The 18,803-nt window shown below is 35.4% G+C and overlaps 1 protein-coding gene across 21 annotated transcripts in view; it reads right to left on the bottom strand.

Moving 5' to 3' along the window:
- Positions 1-18,803, bottom strand: part of LOC104151247 (uncharacterized transmembrane protein DDB_G0289901-like) — an 83,513-nt gene that overhangs the window by 3,703 nt on the left and 61,007 nt on the right. For 19 of the 21 annotated variants that reach the window (XM_068952305.1, XM_068952296.1, XM_068952302.1 and 16 more), the window contains 22 exons: positions 18,277-18,318; positions 16,717-16,755; positions 15,004-15,042; positions 13,970-14,008; positions 13,662-13,700; positions 13,402-13,440; positions 12,622-12,651; positions 11,692-11,733; positions 9,732-9,770; positions 8,465-8,500; positions 8,123-8,161; positions 7,674-7,712; positions 7,282-7,320; positions 6,287-6,325; positions 5,465-5,503; positions 4,842-4,871; positions 4,283-4,318; positions 3,862-3,900; positions 2,759-2,794; positions 1,686-1,724; positions 1,083-1,121; positions 331-360 (listed from right to left, as the gene is read on the bottom strand). In XM_068952305.1, coding sequence (XP_068808406.1) covers positions 331-360; positions 1,083-1,121; positions 1,686-1,724; positions 2,759-2,794; positions 3,862-3,900; positions 4,283-4,318; positions 4,842-4,871; positions 5,465-5,503; positions 6,287-6,325; positions 7,282-7,320; positions 7,674-7,712; positions 8,123-8,161; positions 8,465-8,500; positions 9,732-9,770; positions 11,692-11,733; positions 12,622-12,651; positions 13,402-13,440; positions 13,662-13,700; positions 13,970-14,008; positions 15,004-15,042; positions 16,717-16,755; positions 18,277-18,318 — 828 coding nt within the window. The remainder of the gene's footprint in view (positions 1-330; positions 361-1,082; positions 1,122-1,685; positions 1,725-2,758; positions 2,795-3,861; positions 3,901-4,282; positions 4,319-4,841; positions 4,872-5,464; positions 5,504-6,286; positions 6,326-7,281; positions 7,321-7,673; positions 7,713-8,122; positions 8,162-8,464; positions 8,501-9,731; positions 9,771-11,691; positions 11,734-12,621; positions 12,652-13,401; positions 13,441-13,661; positions 13,701-13,969; positions 14,009-15,003; positions 15,043-16,716; positions 16,756-18,276; positions 18,319-18,803) is intronic. The other 2 variants (XM_068952297.1, XM_068952309.1) reach the window with 2 other exon arrangements.

The raw sequence follows: 18,803 nt of genomic DNA on the forward strand, positions 1-18,803 counted from the left end.
CAAGTGGCCTGTCCCCTTTTCCACATTCTGTACACTTCCTTCTTCTGCTGGAGTTTTGCCAGGAGTTCCTTGCTCATCCATGCAGGTCTCCTGCCCACTTTGCTGGACTTTCAACACCTGACAGGCAGGATCAAAACTATGAAGCACTTATGTGGTCCCACTTTTCCTCATTTTTGTTGAAACTATTCTCATTTATTATGTTGTACATGTATTCTCAAATATTTATTCAGATACAGGAAATTAGGCAGATACCTCACTGCACAAACAATACTTTCAGTTTTCTTCAATCTGTGTAGGAAAAAAACAGTAGAAACAACAAGAAGTACTTACCACTTGGCTGCCCCCGGAGGAAGATGAATTCTGCAAACAAACAAAAAAATCTAGAAGTGTTCCCACACAATGGTTTTGAACACACAGTTTTGTCTGTGATCGATAATGTTTTAATAGCCTAACCAACAGAATGGTTTTAGGTTGTTTAAAAAGCTAACAGCTTTGTGTAGACAAAGTACGTAGCTGTAGTTCTGCACTCTGTCTATTCCATCTTACATGTGAAAAATTTAGCTAAAATTGATGAAAGGGCAAAGGTCTATTTTTTTCTCTCATTCCATACAGTTTTCATACCTATTGTTGAAAGAGGTTGTTAAAAATTGAGGAGTACTGAAAGAAAAACAGTGCAAAGAAGGATAAAGATACCTGTTAGTGAAAGACACAAAAATCTAGCTTATGAAAAAGAAGATGAATGATTACCTGAGCAGAGCCTGTAAAAATCTACACAGAAAACAGGAATTTGAAAATAGAGGACAGCAAAATGTAACAAGGCCAGTAACTCGAATGCTAAGACAGACAGATTCAGGCTTAAAATAAGGTTTCTTCTTTATGTAACAGAGGGGGGCCAATATTGAAACTGCCTCCCCAGGCTGAGCCAGATTTTCCACAGCTATTTCTTTAAATATGCTGCCATACAAAAGGAATTAATACGCAATGGTCTCTTCAGACTTAATCACCCATAAATTGCTCTATTGACCATCCAGGTTCCTTGTTTACTAAAAAAGACGACAATGCTGTGATGAAAGGGTTCTCACCTGTTTACCAGAATAAGTGCTTCCTGAGCTAGAGGAGCCCTGTAAAATTATTAAAAAAACATTTATTTTTGTTGTAAGAGACTCTTAATGAATAATGTTTGATGAGCACACAGTACTTTGAACATGCCCTGAATAGCGGTAGTTCTGAGACTGACTTTCATTTTAATTTTTTTTCCTTGCACTTTTTTTCCTCTGTTCAAGTGAATGGTCTCAAATAAGCACAGCTGTGTCCCCTTTACTCCATGAACAGTGCCAGAGGATTTTCAAAGCAGGATATCATTCTAACTGAACTACAAAATTTCAAACTGAAACAGCTTCTGATTATTTATCCTGTTGTTTAAATACATTATCCTTAATAGAATGAATACCAATGACTAAGTAACAGAGTAGGTCAAAACTTTGTTTTTAGGAGGAATGAATACTGCCTCATCCTCATATTCAGGTTTGAGGACAATATTCTGTTTTAATTTATTGGTCAGTTTTCTCAGACATATATCATTAAAAAGTAATTCAAAATCTCACCCTCATTACTGTTACCTATTTTAAATACCAATATCCACATTCCCAACATGGAAAGAAAAATATTTTGAGGAATATCCTTACTGGCTTTCCTTGATGACTGCCTCCTGAGGAAGATAAACCCTGAAAAAAAAAAATTAATATCCTTCTTTGACTCTAAGCCTATTTGTACTTAAGATTATTTTTATTGTCTGGAATAAAGGACCACAGGAGAATGAACACTATTTTCCTGTCCAGTCACCTCAAAATCCCAGGGAAAAGCTTATCTGAAAATAAGAATGTTTAACATATTTCTGTTATAGGTGTTCTTTTGAATGATGTATATTAGTCAAAGAGAATTTAATTATAAGTTCTCAAGAAAAAGAGTTGTTTTCTAGTAATAATATGTTTAATATATAAAAAGGAAAACATAACAAGGTCCAGTTAACCATTAATTTGCTTGGAATCAGTCTACAGGTAGATCTGAAAAAAAGGTAAATGTTACAATAGTCTTTACAGCCCTACTTGAAGAAAGTTTTAACAAGGGAGTTATCTGAAAATAAAAGTGGATGCTGAAAAATTAAACATTCTGCAAGACTCTTGTTCAGTTTTTTTTTTTTTGACAAAGCTGCTCTTGTTTGAATGTTATTGCCAATAGGAAACCTTCACAAGCAAAGCCTCTTCAAGAAATGCAATCAAACATCTTACTCAGAGGGTCTCACTTTTATGACTCAACTATATGACAATGTAACAATTTTTACAACGCTTTAATCAACAGGTAGATGAGATGCATTTAAAGTCATTGAAAAGTGAACCTGAATACAAAGTGTGTGACTACTATGGATTAAAACAGAAGTAACTGCTCAGAAAAAGTCCCTTTACAAAAAATAAAGGTCCTGTATTCTCTTCCATGATTACTAGAATTAATCCGGAGAATGACAAGTTGTTCAGTTACCAAATAAAATGCTGGCTCAAAACTATGGAACTGAGTCAGAATAGCAATTGTGTTGACATTTGCTGAGATTATCCTAGATAAATAAATATCTAACACTCTCATATTACTTTACCCTAAGTAAAGTAATTCATGGAAAAACATTTGGTCCATAACTAACTGGATATAATTTTTCTTCAGGCTTACAAGAAAAAACAAAAAGGTCAGTATGAAAAGCTTTACTTACTGGTTTACCATGTGGTCGGCCTCCAGAAGATGAGCCCTATAAGAAGAAAATCAAACACATATTACTTAAACGTAAGACATCTTTATTTGGCCAACAGTCACAAAACACCTGCTAAGTTCATTATCTGACATAAATATACGTATATAAAGTGTCTTCTTTAGTTATAGGTCTGTTCAAGACAAAAAAAAATCTCTATTTTATTTGCTATTTTCTGCTAGGTGAAACATGCATTCAGAGAGCATCGTGCATAATTTTTTCCCCTCATATTTTCAAATATTCTTTTGAGAATAATGTGATTTGTTTTAAAGTATGTAAAAATTGAATTATTTAGATCCTTCCCTTTTCCATAATATAAGAGATGGTCTGCTTAATAGAGTCATACTGCAACTCAAACGCTTGCCTATAAAGTAAAAAGAAATTGAGTTGTTTTTCCAGTATAGCAGAGTGAGACGTTAAGAAGAGTAATACTAATGAAAAATATGTTCCTTCTTCATTATCAAATAGCCATCCATTACATCTTTTAGCTGTCTGTGACAAACAGTGACAACCATTAACCCTACCAAGGGAGATGATGTTCTTAGGAAGGGTACATAGGGAGTTGGTTACAGTAAGAGATTGATATTGCAGCGGAAGATGAGAAAAGAAGTATTACTGTGGGTAAAACCCCAAAATCTTTTATTTTCAAAGCAATATCCATGGATTTGTTTTGCACTAATTTTCCAACAATTTATTCTAAACTAACACAAACATGCCTTTCTAATAATTGGATAATTTCAATATAATTGAAAATGACACAGAAAAGAGGTTTTAAACTAGTGTTATAGTGGTATGAAACTGGAACACAAAAATGGCTGATTAAATTATCACTTGAGTTAAGAGGCATTCTAAAGCAAAACAACTGAAATTGTGATCTATGCAGTTCCTTTAAATGAAGTTTGTTGATGCTACTCCCTTTCAGTTACTCAGAAATATTGATCGTTTGCAGATGTTCCTTGAGAGTAGAATGACTCTTTGAAAAAACTGTCAGTAAACCCACTGCATCATATTTTTCATTTAATAAATAGCTTGTAGGAAGAAGACCTTAAAAACGAAGAGTTGCTTACCTGTCCACCATACTGACTGCTTCCAGAATAAGATGAACCCTGCAAAAAAAATGTGAAACTCAACTTTTGTAAATTATTTTTTTAAGTATCAACTGGCACCAAAAAAATTGGACCTAATTTAAACAACAATCATGACATCAATGTGGAAACATTGATCAACAACATCATGACATCAACAATCATGACATCAACTGGAAAATCCTTACACAGTTATTAATACAAAGGAAAATGGCTACTTATCAGGAAACCATATTAACAGTTTATGCAATGGAATGAATCCGGTGAACTTTCCTTACATGTTATTTCCAGTTAAGCAGACTTATAAAACTACAAAGTAAAATCTGGTCTCTAGTAAATTCAGCAGAGACTTTATAAAAGGATATGACTGAATCTGTATAAATGCTGAAGAAATACTGCTTACCTGTCCACCATGGTAGCTGCTTCCTCCAGAAGAGCCCTGTATTAAACAAGAAATAGGAATAGTTACCTTTTTTATAAAATTCAATCCCATGTAGAGGACAAACATAAGAGAACATCTTGACCTACAGCATTAATCAAGTCATTTGCACTGATTACCAATATACTTTTGTATTTAGTGGATTAAACAAGTAAAGGACTTAGTTTCTATTAGTCCTTATTCCTTCAGATTGTTTCCTTGTAAAAAGAAGCTAGCTACTAATTTATATGTTGTTTCCAGCACTTAAGATGCTAGTGGTATATTCATGGCATGCATTTTTTGCTTGATTTCATAATCTGAGAGAAGAAGTCATCTAAGCAATTATGGCTATACTTAGACAACAGTTAACTGAACCCTCCTCAAAAGTAAATTAGATTCAACATTTATCATTTCAGCACAGTGTGAAACAACTTTTAGTATGTATATAAATGCACAGAAAGAATTATTTCAAGGAATGTAGTTGCTTGGGAATTTTCCAATTACATATACTATGAAAAATATACAGTAAGCAACGAATACTTACTGAACTTCCACCAGGACACAGACATCCACCCTGTGTAACACAAAACCAAACTAATTTTCTAGAGAGTGCATGACTAGAAGAGGCCTTTGAATTAGCAAATCAAACTTAAACCCTGCTATTGCAAGAAAACAGATCATAAAATCTTGCTCATAGACTCATCAAGTTCCATCTAGAAAGTAGTTTCTTTCTCTCTCCCTTCACCTTCCTTTCAGTATAGCTGTACACTTACTGATCTAATGCTTAAATATGGTCTTCTAATTTCTCACTTAAAGTTACGGCCCTACACATCAAAACAGTGTAAAAAGTTCTGAGCAGTACTATGGAACATGTAATTGTTTTTTCCTTAAAGAAGCCAGAGCACCTGGACTACCTGCAGTATTCTTTCATGCCACAGATATTATGGAAAACACTAAAGATGACTTCCAGCGGAGGACTACCAAGTGCTTTCTACCCTGAGGCAACTAACTGAGAGGTGGCCAGTAGCTCACCATTTGGTACTTCACTTTTTACATTCAATCTGCATGAGATGGGTAATCCTTCCTTTGTGAAGGAAAAATGCTCAAGGTAAACTGAGAGTGACTGATATTTGCATAACTGAATGCTGTGGAGAAAGAAAAGCATACCTGTCCACCAGACTGGCTGCCTCCTGAAGAAGGTGAGCCCTGGAAAAAATGTAAACTATTTATTTTTGTGTTACTGAGTAACATTCTCCCTTCTCTGTCGTCCTTGGTGTTTCAACTTGCTTCTGTTTAAAATAACCTCAAAAATGTGCTTCTTGGATCCTGGGTCAGTTTAAGGAAGCATTTCCAATGCACTCATGTCATGATCTGACATACCAGACCAATGCATATTTAGCAATCTTCAGTCGCTTCTGCTTAAAACTATTCTTTCTTTGAATGTTCCTTTTTTTGCCAAAAAGTACAGAAGAATCAGTTTTCTTAAAGAACTGTGTACCAAAACCATATGTACTATGAAGGGAGACGTTTTACCTGTCCACTATACCGGTTGCTTCCTGAAGAAGCAATACCCTAAAGAAATGAGAAAGCATTTATTTTTATTGCTTAGATAGTCTTACAGGAAAACACACTTTTATTTTTCTTCTGTGGATTTAAATGCCACAGGAATGTGAATACTTCATTTGTGAGCATTTTAAAATCTAGCGGCCTTTAAAGTGGCTACAGTTTAAATAGAACAGTAAAGGTTTAAATCACAGCAGCTTCTGGCAGATATGAGTAGAGTGCAGGTGCATTGGATGCAACACTCACAGCAGGCTCATATGTTTTACTTTTGCCCATGCTCTCACACAGCAGAGGGTCTTACACTCGTCTATTCTGACTAAGCACTTTAAGCTACCCTGTAATCAGGTACCCTATTTAGCACAAACAAAGAAAGAGAGAAAGATAAACCACAAAAGTAAACCCCATGAATGAAAAAACAATTCTCACCTGTCCTCCATAATGGCTGCCACCTGAGAAATACGGACCCTGAAACAAAGATATCAATTAGCTCTCTACCAAAAGGCTTCTTCAAGGGTTTTTTTTTTTGAAAGAAAGACAATTTTCTTTTTCTTTTGTGCAATGAGGGATTACAGAAAGATGAACACTCTCCTTTGCTCATCCTATTCCTTTACGTGTTATATGTAAACTAGGGATGGGCTGTACCATATGAATCTTCCACAACACTGATATCAAGGAGTGATCATGGGTTATTAGGATTCTACACATAGGTGTGTTTTGGGAGACTCTGCTGGGACTCAAAGTCTTTTTCTCCTCTGATTCCCTCTCCAATAAATTTGACGATACATGTTTTCAGAGACCAAGGACCAGTCTGCTGGGGACTTTACTGAGTACTAAAGGCTATACTGCAAAGCAACATCACAAACCCTCTCCATTTTCCATTTCAGAAGGGCATGGAACACCTTCCCTTATCAATTCCTGACCTTCTCCCCCTTCCCTCTGAGGACCTTCCCTCCTCCTCCTGTCCACCTCTCTTCGGTAGAGGACTTTCTATCCCAATACAACCCATTCCCTTCCTGAGACATCTTGCTTCTCTCTGATACTAACTTGGATCTTGTGCTTTGCTGAGAGGGAAGGTATTCCATAGGTTGAAGCAGAAGAGGAATGCAGTCTACCTCTGGCCACTCCCTACTGTTTGAGTTAAGAGACCGTGACAACGGTAGCAGAAAGGAAAATGGGTTTGGAATGAGCAGGGCCGAGGAGAAAACAAGGCCAGAACTGTATTTACTGTGATCCAAAAGAAGTACTGGCCATTAATAATTTTGTACTGCTTCAAACCATATACTTTTAGAACCATGATATACCCAAAACCACATTAAACAGAGTTTACTCAAAATAGTACTTTTTATAGTCAATATAAAAGTACCAAGTTTTGGGGTAAAAGGTGTGCATTGGATAAAGATTACACAGAAGGAGATTCTCACCTGTCCACCATACTGGCTGCCTCCTGAGAAATGTGAACCCTGAAGAAAAAGAATTAAATATTCTCTATATCCATTTCATGAGACTTCTTAAACAATGGCCCATTTGAAGAAGAGGTATCTAATTTCTTTCAGAGGAAAACTATGAGTGGGCTGGACCAGACTGCACAAAAAGGCATGAGAGTCTTATTTGCGTTTACCATGATGCATAAGTTTCATCTCCTACAAATTTGCCTGTGGTTTCGTATCATGTACATTTATAACAACTACAAACCTTATAGCAAATAAAATAGAACATGTAAAATCAGTCTACTTAAAATGCTCTTCTACACAGAGTAGAGAACTATTAATTCTCTTGGATGAAATCATAAACACTACCAGGGAAGAATTCTCACCTGCCCACCATGCTGGCTTCCTCCTGAAGAGGGTGAACCCTGAACAACAACAAAAAAAAAATAAAATCTTCTCTACACCTATTTCATGGGGCTTTTAAAAATGTTGGTCAACTTGATGGAGACATACTAATTTATTTCAGAAAGACAGGACATCTTACTCCAGAGAACTGTATTCACACTCAAGCACATTTATGACCTAGTCCTGCAAACATCAGCAGCCAACTGAGACAACCACGTATTTCATATTGTGTTTCTTAATCTTAAACCAAGTTCAGATGAGGACTGTATTTGTTTAAACATGGTAGGACTATAATGCCACAGAGAAAGATGTACTGAAAAGATTTTAGCTTAAGATAAATAAGGTTCAGGTAGACAGCTGGGTAGACAATGAGTAAGATGCAAGATATGCATTGGGTAAAATTACAAAAGCAGCGACTATTAATGCTTACTTGTCCACTGTAACTGCTGCCTCCGTAAGATGATGATCCCTGGAAAAATATTGAAAATCAGACATCTCTGTTTCATGATGTATTTCTAATTCATAGGTATGAGATGCAAAGACATCTATATTTTGTTATTTTACTTGTAAAGTTGTTTTGCTTGTAAAGTTTGCAGAATAAACTATATTTTTGTCTTCCTTGAATTCACAATGATACAGCAGAGAATGGATCAATATAAAGTTTCTTGAAATATTAAATTGAAGTAGCTATCTGGATAATCCTTTACTTGATAACAGTCAAATACTGGTAGAACAAGCAAATCATACAAAAATATTGAAAGTGAAAGCTTACACGTTCTCCATACTGGCTAGCTCCAGAATAGGAACCCTGTAAAAGACATCAAAGCAATGAATTATCTGCCATAGGATCTCCCTAAATCAAAACATGAGTCTCCTAGCAATGGGAACAAGAGAGCAAAATAAGAGTGAATACAAGCTAAAAATTAGAGTTCGGACCTTATCAGATAATCTGGGGAAATACCTGAGCTGCCAATCTATACTGAAACTTTCTCTTATATTTTAGGAACGCTTGCTTCCCTTGATAGCTATAGTAAAGATGACACAGTACTCCTGAAGGCATTTTTTCCCCTTTATTCTGCAGATATAATAAGGAAACCACTATCTCTTTGGAAAGACCAGAACAGAAATTGAATTCCCTTCCTTGCATCTTCACATTCCTCAATTTTCAGGGATTAAGAACAACAAATAACAGTTTTTGCACAAACTAGCATATGCTCCTATGCCTATCAGACAAGTGCTCATGTGATGATATTCTTGTGGAAAAAAATCACATATACATTGATTAAAGGGTTCTTATCTCTCCATCAATATCACTTCCTCCTGAAAATGATAAGGAATAAAATAAGGCAGTATTCACCTTAAACTAAGTTTCTTTTTCGTCAAGCCAAACAGCATGGCTTCCAAAAGTACATCCATGAAACAATTCTTTTTGCCTGGACATGATAATGTTTTCTGTGTTTTTAATTTTTCTTTTTTTTTTTTTTTTTTTTTTTTTATGACACACATCCTCTGTTTCTGGAGAATCACCACATGGTGCTGTTAATGATGATATTGAGCATGGCCCACACCTCTTCCCTGTCACCATGCTTTGTAATCAAGAGTTTGACATTCAAGAGAACACTGCAGCATCATTTGGGACTCATGAATACAGCAAGAAAGGGTTGGTTACCAAACTGGACTCTGAAACCAGACCAGGCAAGTTTATTGAAACCTCCTGCGGGGAGATTGGAATTGTTTTTCTTCTTAATGGAAGCAAGGCAACTGGGAATCCAAAACATTGCATTTTTATTGCTTCCTACACCTATTTCTAGACGAAGCTTCATTACACAAATGTCGCAAAAAATAAAGGCAACTAACTAGTTGCTAAGAAGGCCATTGTGTACCCTTTTTAGGATGTAACGAACTCAAAGAAAAATTTACTGAGTTTTTGCTCTTTAAACAAAGTTTCCATATCAAAACAACAGAATTTAACTGAGTTTGTAGATAACCATCATTTTCTAAAGTGGCAAGCTGACTCTCCCTTTGGAATAACTGCTTACTTGGCTGTTGTGCTGGCTGCCTTCAGAAGATGATGAACCCTGGAAAAAATTGCAATGGGTTATTTTTCTCTAATAGAACTAATTAAATCTAATAGAACTAACTAAATCAAGACTTTTTCAAGGACAGTATTATATACATTTCTATTTTTAATTTTTCTGCTTGGGTTTAAGCTCCACTCAAAACATAAAGCCTATCCTTCATATTTGACTAATCCACCTAAAAATTGTGTACCTGTCTACCAGAACAGCTGCCTGCAGAGCCCTTTCAAAAAAGGATGAACCAGTTACTTCATTTCAAAGGGTATGATGGAAGGATAGGTAGCTTACTTCTTTCAGTTTAAAATCAGTGAACTCACTGAAGAATGGCATACCCGCAAAAAGCGTTGAAAATGCATTCTTCATATTGCTCCTGACCTTTTGAGTACTGCTAGATTTCCAAAAGGTCTGCTAAGCTCATTAAGAAATTAAACTGTTTTGTGTTTAATATGCAATGTTTAGCGTCTATCATAATTGTGTCCCTCATAAAGAAGCCTTACTGCGCAAAAAGGTGTTTCAACTGTATGCTAGACAAGATCTTAAAAGATAACATTCTGAGGTATACTGCAACATGTAGTTGGAAGAACTAAAATCTACATTCGGTACACAAAAGTAATTTTCCCATGATGAGGCACTAAGTGCATCTACTGTAGCATTACAGTATGGATCAGGAGCATGCTGTCAAGACAAATCTGATTGTCCCCACTCACTGTAATTTGGTTTGCATCATGGAGTGATCTCAGAGTGAGTGAAGTGGAGGCCCTTCAGATGAAACTAAATTGGAAGATGCTCTCCAGGAGCACGCTTAATTCCAGTATTCCAGTAGCAAAGGGGCTTTTGGTCCATGGGACCAAATTAGAACTAACTCCCTCCTGCCTCCCAAAATGTGCATAGTTTGGCCATCAGTTCATCAGCATGGACTGCTTCACTCTGTAGATCTGTTCCTATTAGTTTGCAGTACTCATTGATGTAGATAATAGCCACTACGTTCCCTGGTACAAAGCTCTCACTCCTCTAGAAAAGATCCTCTTTATACATTATCCCTGATTCAGAACTGCTGCCTCAAAGATGTCCAAGTCAGTAAAAACCCCAGTCCCAATCAGAAGTTCCACATGAAATAAAACCTACCATTTTATCAATAATATGAAGGATCTTGAACACAGATAAGAAAGGATACTTTCCTAACTACAGATATAGATGTGCTCCTCCTTCCTAAAGGGAGCATAAGGCCAGACCTATTTGTCACATAATATTAATTTTTGTATGGTACATTTATTTATCTGTATCCAAGCCAGTTTTATACTTGCTAGCAGTCTGATAACAGCACCATAGAGTTTGGTGCTAGATACAGAAAGACCCAAGTGTTTTTTCTCCTTTTAATACAACACATACAGAATTCCAGTGACATATGCTGTGTGACCTTCTACCACGTGATGAACACAAGTGGTCTTCGGTACTCTGTAAATAGGTCTCTCCTCCAAGAGTTCTTTTCCATATTAGAGGGCTAACATCATGAAATTACTGATCTATTAAATATTCAACTATTTCTTGAAGTGAACGTTCTGAGAGGAATACAAATATATGAACCCACGTTCTTAGGTGATATTTTGGCATAATTCCATGGAAATCAATGGAACTGATTACCAACCAAGGTAAATATTTATATTGTTGGCACAAACCTGTGTTTGTGCCAAAGAACATTCTTCATTCAAAGACTTCTTTTTGAACGAATACTATTTCAAATGGAAAGAGGAACTGTGAACGCTGCACAAATGTCCTAGGCGTACTTTTAGTTGTAACTAAGGTAGGTTATATTCATGAATGTATGATTTCTATTAGATACTGACTCTTTTTAACCTCTCTAGCCATCATATTGACAAAACAAACACAGGGCACACTGAAAAAGCTGATGAACACTGCTTACATTTGCAGAGGAATCACTTCTGGCTAAGGTAGGAGATCCACTCTGGAAAAAAAAAAAAAAAAGGGAGGAATAAAGTAGTCTCTACTTTTGATCATAAACGAAAAATAAAATTAAACCTTAGAACAGCTCTTCTGTGGCATTTTCAAGGAAAAAATATCACAATCTGAACTTATCTTACACTTCACTTACTTTACTTAACTTCCCAAGATGGCCAATAGTCTTTTTTGGCCTGAAAGACTGTAAATCACAAAGAATTATTTTGCATCCACCTATGGCTGATTGCCTAGAAAATAATAACACTACCCAAAGTTCATGACTCTCCTTTGCACATTACAGGTTGATTCACCAAATACTATTTGCTTTGGAAAGCAATTATTACCTTATTTTTATAGTCTCTAAATAATTTCATATGGACTTTTCTTAAAAGCACAAATGAGAAGTGGCTCTAACAGATTTTTTTCATTTGATAAAGACTGGCTTCTGAGGCAACTTTCTGACACAACTTTTTATGGTTGGCAGTTTTGTAGAGTTGTATCATTTTACTTTCCCTTCGTGATAGATTTTTTCCTCCATTAACTCTGCTATTTAATGCAATCATAGAGAGTTCTGTTCTAGAGCAAAAAATTACTGCTTTTCTGTAGTTTTTTTTTGAGATGAGATATACAAACATTATATAACAACTGAAAATCACTGTTTAGTAAATATAAATGCTGCCAACTATGGGGACACCAAATTCTTCATTTTGGCATAGTGAGAAATAAATCTTGCTGGCAGGATAGAAGTTATGTCATCAAAGGAACACTGAACATAAACTTAACAATACATTCAAATAATTAAATAATGTAATAATGTAGAAATAAATAGGCCTGCGGCTCATTTCCCAATTAAATAAATAGTAAAAGAAATATATAACGAACAAAGAAAACTTACAGAGGTCCCCCCAGAACAATCACATCCACTCTGTAAAGAACACAGAAAATGTGTAAAATCTCAGGAACATAGCACGGAAAGGGAGACTTGTTACAACTCAAACTCCTTTCTCTACCATCATAGATATCCAAGACATAAAATTACATTCATAACTGTCCAAATGCCTTCTAGAAATTGGTTTTTGTTCTCTTAATCCCCTATAACTATTTCTGCCCTTATCTCTCCGATGGTGTAAAATCTTCGAATTTTATTATCTTCAAATCTGTTATCTATAATCTTTATCTTAAAAACCCTGCTGACTAAAACCCTGCTGTAAAAAGTTCTGAGCAGTACTATGGAACATGTAATTTTTTTTTCCTTAAAGAAGCCAGAGCACCTGGACTACCTGCAGTATTCTTTCATGCCACAGATATTATGGAAAACACTAAAGATGACTTCCAAGTGCTTTCTACCCTGAGGCAACTAACTGAGAGGTGGCCAGTAGCTCACCATTTGGTACTTCACTTTTCACATTCAATCTGCATGAGATGGGTAAGAGGAAAAATATTTAGCGTCATAGTGGGTACAGAAGCTCAAATACAACTGCCATCCAGACAGATGGCTACTCCGGCCTCAGGCATCTCTGAACGACACAGAAAAAGAAAAGAACGTGTTGCTGAGACTTTGGGCAAGAAGGACAGTGGTGAAGGAAAACAGTTTTTGTGAAGGAAAAATGCTCAAGGTAAACTGAGAGTGACTGATATTTGCATAACTGAATGCTGTGGAGAAAGAAAAGCATACCTGTCCACCAGACTGGCCGCCTCCTGAAGAAGGTGAACCCTGCAGACAGTTATATTTTCATTTAAAAGATATTCTTTAACTTTCACATATCTTTTACTAGCTTAATTATGTCTGAAAATATCAATTTGGTTAAGAACCCTATTTTATCTATAGAAATTTCAATGAGGATTTATAAAAACATAATAGTCTAGAAACTTACAATCCTCTCTTGAACGATGTACATTGCAAATAATATAATACTGTGAAGAAAAATTTCCCACCTGCCCACCATACTGGCTGCTTCCTGATGAAGATGAGTCCTGAAAAAAAATGGAAACCACTTAACTTCCGTTTCAAAAATACTCCTTATATCAAATATTTATTACTTGCATTTGTTGCTTAGTGTTAGAGCACTATTAATACACGAATGGTATTTTGACCACTCTGCTTCCATTTGGACATTTATATAAGGATATATGAAAAGGTATTTCAGTATCAAACTACTTTTGTTTCAGGATATGCAACATGATGAGTCAAATTTTTGCATAACAGGTACATTAGGTCAAAAATATGAAGAGTTGGTGTTTACCTGTCGACTGGAGTAACTACCACCATGAGAAGATGACGCCTGTAAAAGGTAGAGCCAGTTTATTTCTGTTTAAATGGGCTTCTTGAAATCAAGACTACGTTGTTGAAGTCATATACACACTTATTTTCACTTCTGTTTGCTTTAAAAAAATTGCCATTGGATTTCACAAGTTACTTATGATGCCGTATGTCAGAGAAATTCTAGAAACAGATGAAACTTAGTTGGGCATAATTTACTTGTAGAAGGTCAATTTTTAATACAACAGTCACTTTGGAGGAGAACTGTAAATAATTAACAAAATTGATGCCTACATGACCACCTGACGGGTTGCCTCCTGGGGAATAAAAATCCTGTAAAAAATGTATTGGAAGTACATGATAAAATGAAAAACAGACCCTCTTTTGTAGCGTGGAAATACTATGACAGAAGGTGAACACTCCTCAGCTTTCTGTCAGGGATTGTTTAAGAATAACAAATAACTTCTCTCTGCACAAATTAGCATGTGCTCCTCTGCCTATGAGACAAATGCTCATTTAATGAAAGATATTCTTTTGGGTAAAATGATTAAAGAGCTCTTATTTCTGTACCAGAACCACTTCCTAGTCTTCCACGTTCCATTCCCATTGGAATTAATAAGATGGGGTAAAAATGACAGGAAAATGGAAGCCCTCATAAATAAGTCATAAAGTGAAAAAAGCAGAGTTTCAGTTAGAATAAATGCTGGATGAAACAGAGTATGGAAGCCTTCTGCAATAAGGCAATGAGTCAAAGGGCAGAAACTTGAGTAAGTAAATTGTGGCACTATGCTTCTAACTGTGAGTTTGAATTCAAGACACATCGCGGCATCATTTGGGACTCATGATAATCCTGGAACACTCCAACCATACCCTCTGTGTCTTAATTGAGGACTTTCTATCCCATGCTGGAATCTGCCACACCAGCAGGACACAATGTAATACAGGTGGCTAGCAGCTGCCAGTCCTAACAAGCATTTGGACAGAGACCCAGAGAACATGGGAAGGAGGAGTGCTTACCGCTCCACTATGCTGGCTGCCAGATGGCGTGGGGGAATCCTGTAAAATATTAGAACCCAGTTATTCCATTAAACATTTCTGTTTCCTTTTAAGCAAGGGCAGAAGACCTTCCTTGTTGGGAAGGTTTAAGACATAGGCTGTAGGATGAGCAAGATTCTTTCAAGTTCTCCACTCATTCCTGGAGAGAAGCATTTCTTTATGTGGAAAGATTCATACTGGGCCAAGGCTAGCACGACAGGGCTAGCTGACTGATGAAACCATTAAAAAACCTGAAAATCTGAATAATTAATGGTGATCTGTTTAACTACGTGCAATTTCTTTAAAAAATTGCAGATATTTGCTATGGAGTAATAAAGGAAGGAGATTGCATTGTAATCTACATTAAAATAGTATAGGGGAAGACATCAGCCCTTTAAAAGATGTCCTGGGACACACCAATGTTGTTATACCTTAGTTTCATATGGCACAGGGGCCTTCTGTAGTAGTAAATTTTAGTTTTGCTGGAGTAATACCCAGAAAAAAATTCTGATACAGAAGCCCTGTGAGGAAACCGACAGCGCATAATATTTGTGGCTGAAATGGGCATAATAACCCGTAGTGAAAGGTGTTCCGAAGTACACAGCTGAATTTATACAAATTTATGGAGACCAACGTCCTCACTGACTTTGTAGAAATACAGTTAAGATAGAATCCACTGCTTAAGACTCAGTGAAAATAAGATTTGGAAAATTTTATAAAAACCTATACCAGAATTAATAGGAAATATATTTTAGTCAGGAAAATGCATGTCCTTAAGCAGAAAAGCAAATAGTGCTCATCATACTACATGAAAACAGAGCATCAGTATGCAATATGCAAAGGAAGAAACTTGAATCTTCTCATATATCTGGCATTGGAAGAACACAAAGGGAGTGGGTATAATATGACCTTGGGATGGAAGGGGAGGGAAGTACAGTCTCTGCAGCAGTGACCATAAACGAAGTTGATTTTAAAAAAGAATAATATGAGATGATTAAGGATCAGACAGGATTTTTTTTTTCCAAAAATACATTCAAGAAAACTTTGATTTTAAAATAAATCTGGATGCCAGGAAAAATTAAATTGGAAAATTTTAATCTATGGGAAGACATAACAGAAACAATTATTATGATGGTTCAGAATAATAAACATTTAAGAGGTATACTATAAAGCAAGTTAATTTGAAAAAAATAACCCTATGAGAATAAGAAGGGTTGATCTCATGTGCTGGTAATACTGCTGTTGTTATATTATTAAATTACTGCTATTGAATTAACTCCAGTTAAATCACTGGAAACAAGAAGAATCTGGTTGCTTTGTGTATTGTGGATACATATTGATGCTAAGTTTTAAGGGAAATAGTGAAACAGAGGAAGAGATTCTCATTTTAAAACTCTGCTTCTAATGACCCATTCATAAATGCATGATTGTTACAAGTCAGAATTATCATAACCATACCAGAATAACATTACACAATTTAAATTTGCATATTTTCCTTTAACTTCGCCTATAGCAATAATACTCTTTTAAAAAGTTTTTAAAGCAAATTACTAAACATCACAAATGATTAGAATCTGCTCTAAAAATGCTCTTGAAGATAAGATGATGTGAGATATAAAAAGATCCCCATAAGCACCTAGATTTCTTAAAAGGAAGTAAATTCTCAGATTGATACACTTGAGAAGAAATGCTTACACTTTCATCAGATTCATCGCCTCCTACGGGAGGTGAATCCTGTAAAAAAATCGAAATGCATTTATTTTCATAGGAAAATGACTCTTTTATAAAATCTTACTTGTGGAAAATACAAATAATCAGAATAGAAACAATAAGACACTTAATATTTCCAATTTTACCTAAAACAGAGAATGTGCAAGAAAAGGAAAAAAATATAAGCAAAAGGAAGAAAAAAGGACTTATTGGTCAATTTGATTTTTTTCCTGATCCAAATATTTTGACTGGTAATGATAGGGAAATAAGATTTGCAAGCACTTGAAGAAAAGATTGATAACGAACTTGTACTTGCAACAGATCAGTTTTGATTTGAACATGAAGATAAAAGAGAGAATTGCATAGGAGGAAAGAGCCATAGTAGATTCCTTTAATAAAAAAAAAAAGTGCAACATAGTTTGAACCGAAAAGTTTATGGTAAAAACCTAAATACACATAATAGGTTCATACATAAACCTTCCAAATGAAACTACATTGTCATATGAAAGACCAAGTGAGACTGGGGAGCCGTTCTTTATTTAACAAATTATTTATTATAATAAGATGTTAGCAATAAACTTGAGCACATAGAGCACAAGGCTGAACACAACAACAGAGGCTGATATATGGATCTTGCCTATGATAGCAAGGAAAGGGACGGTAGAATGACATACAAGAGATTTTTTTGGTGTAAAGGAGAGCAAAGGTGTAAGACAACTGAGGATTTTCCTGCATAAAAAGTGAATGCTGAAAAAAAAGTTTTGCCAAACAGCTATGTTAAATGGCTAAATAACGTTTAAATCTTGCTCATATTCTTACTTCCTTGTAAGAACCTCAGTTGTTGCTTAAGCAGAAGCAACAGGTTTTCCTTTGTAAATATGCTTTTTTGAGAAACATTTTAGATGAGGTTGATTTGCAAAATGGAACATTCTTTACATTCATAAATCCCATTTTCTATGCTTGCTTTCTAACACCCTGCACTAGAAGATACGTTTTTCTATGAAAAAAGAGTCTAGGTTATACGTCTTTCATTTTTAATGAATAATGACTTTGGGTGGTTAAAAGGTACTGCTGAACGAAACAGAAAGAAGACGGTTTCTACAAACCGGTTCTTACAGTGAGATTTACATCAGTAAATCAGCAGGTAAATTAAATACAAACTTTAAATATAGCATGTCCAGTCCCCTAGATTTTCAGCTGCTTCTGCATAATTAAGGCATGCAAAGGAAACACCTGAAGTATTTTTCCTTCTGAGTGACCTAATGTATAAACAATAATTACATGGGGGAGGAAATGTTGTACTAATTAATAGATTGAAGAATCACATTAGCACAGTAAGCAGGATTGTATCTTTAGTGCATCACCTTCCCTCCATTATGGAAACATTTAGAGTTGCAAAAAGGTAAATAAAAGTAAAAAGAAACAACAGGTAAAATGACATCTCCATGATCATTATTTAATAACAACAGAAATAAAGAACCCACAGCACAAAAGAACCAACACGCTTAGCCTCGGCATTTCACGTATAAGAGAAATAATACTTACCTCACCATAAGGTCCACCAATATCGTATGTGGAAGGTCCATCCTGTTCAGAAAACATAAATCATTTCCATATTGCAAATGGACACTTCTTTTTGAAAGGTTACCACAGGGATCCCCTTTGGGGAAGATTAAAGAAATAAGAGGAATTATTTAGTTATGAAAATAGCCATTAAAAAAACATAGTTATTTCCTTGTAAAAGATTAATTTACATACTAACAAATCAGGGTGTTTCTCAACTCATTTTACTTCCACTTTTGAAGAGACCGTCATCTGGCTGAAAATTCAAAGCAAGTATTGTTGAGGAGAATAAGCTTTAATAGCTTGAAGCTGTTAACCTCCAAAATTAAATACCACAAACCATAACTGCATTTTACATACTCCTCTGTAAACTTTCATATTGTTTAGTTAGGAGTATATTCAGTTTCACTCTTCAAAGAAAAAAAAACCTAACTGAAATAAAGTGAGAATCAAAATACAGAATATAGCTGTATATATAGGAACCAGGTTATTGGCCTTCAGCATCCTTT

This window comes from Struthio camelus, chromosome 8 (assembly GCF_040807025.1).
Source record: "Struthio camelus isolate bStrCam1 chromosome 8, bStrCam1.hap1, whole genome shotgun sequence".
NCBI classification, from domain to species: Eukaryota; Metazoa; Chordata; class Aves; order Struthioniformes; family Struthionidae; genus Struthio; species Struthio camelus.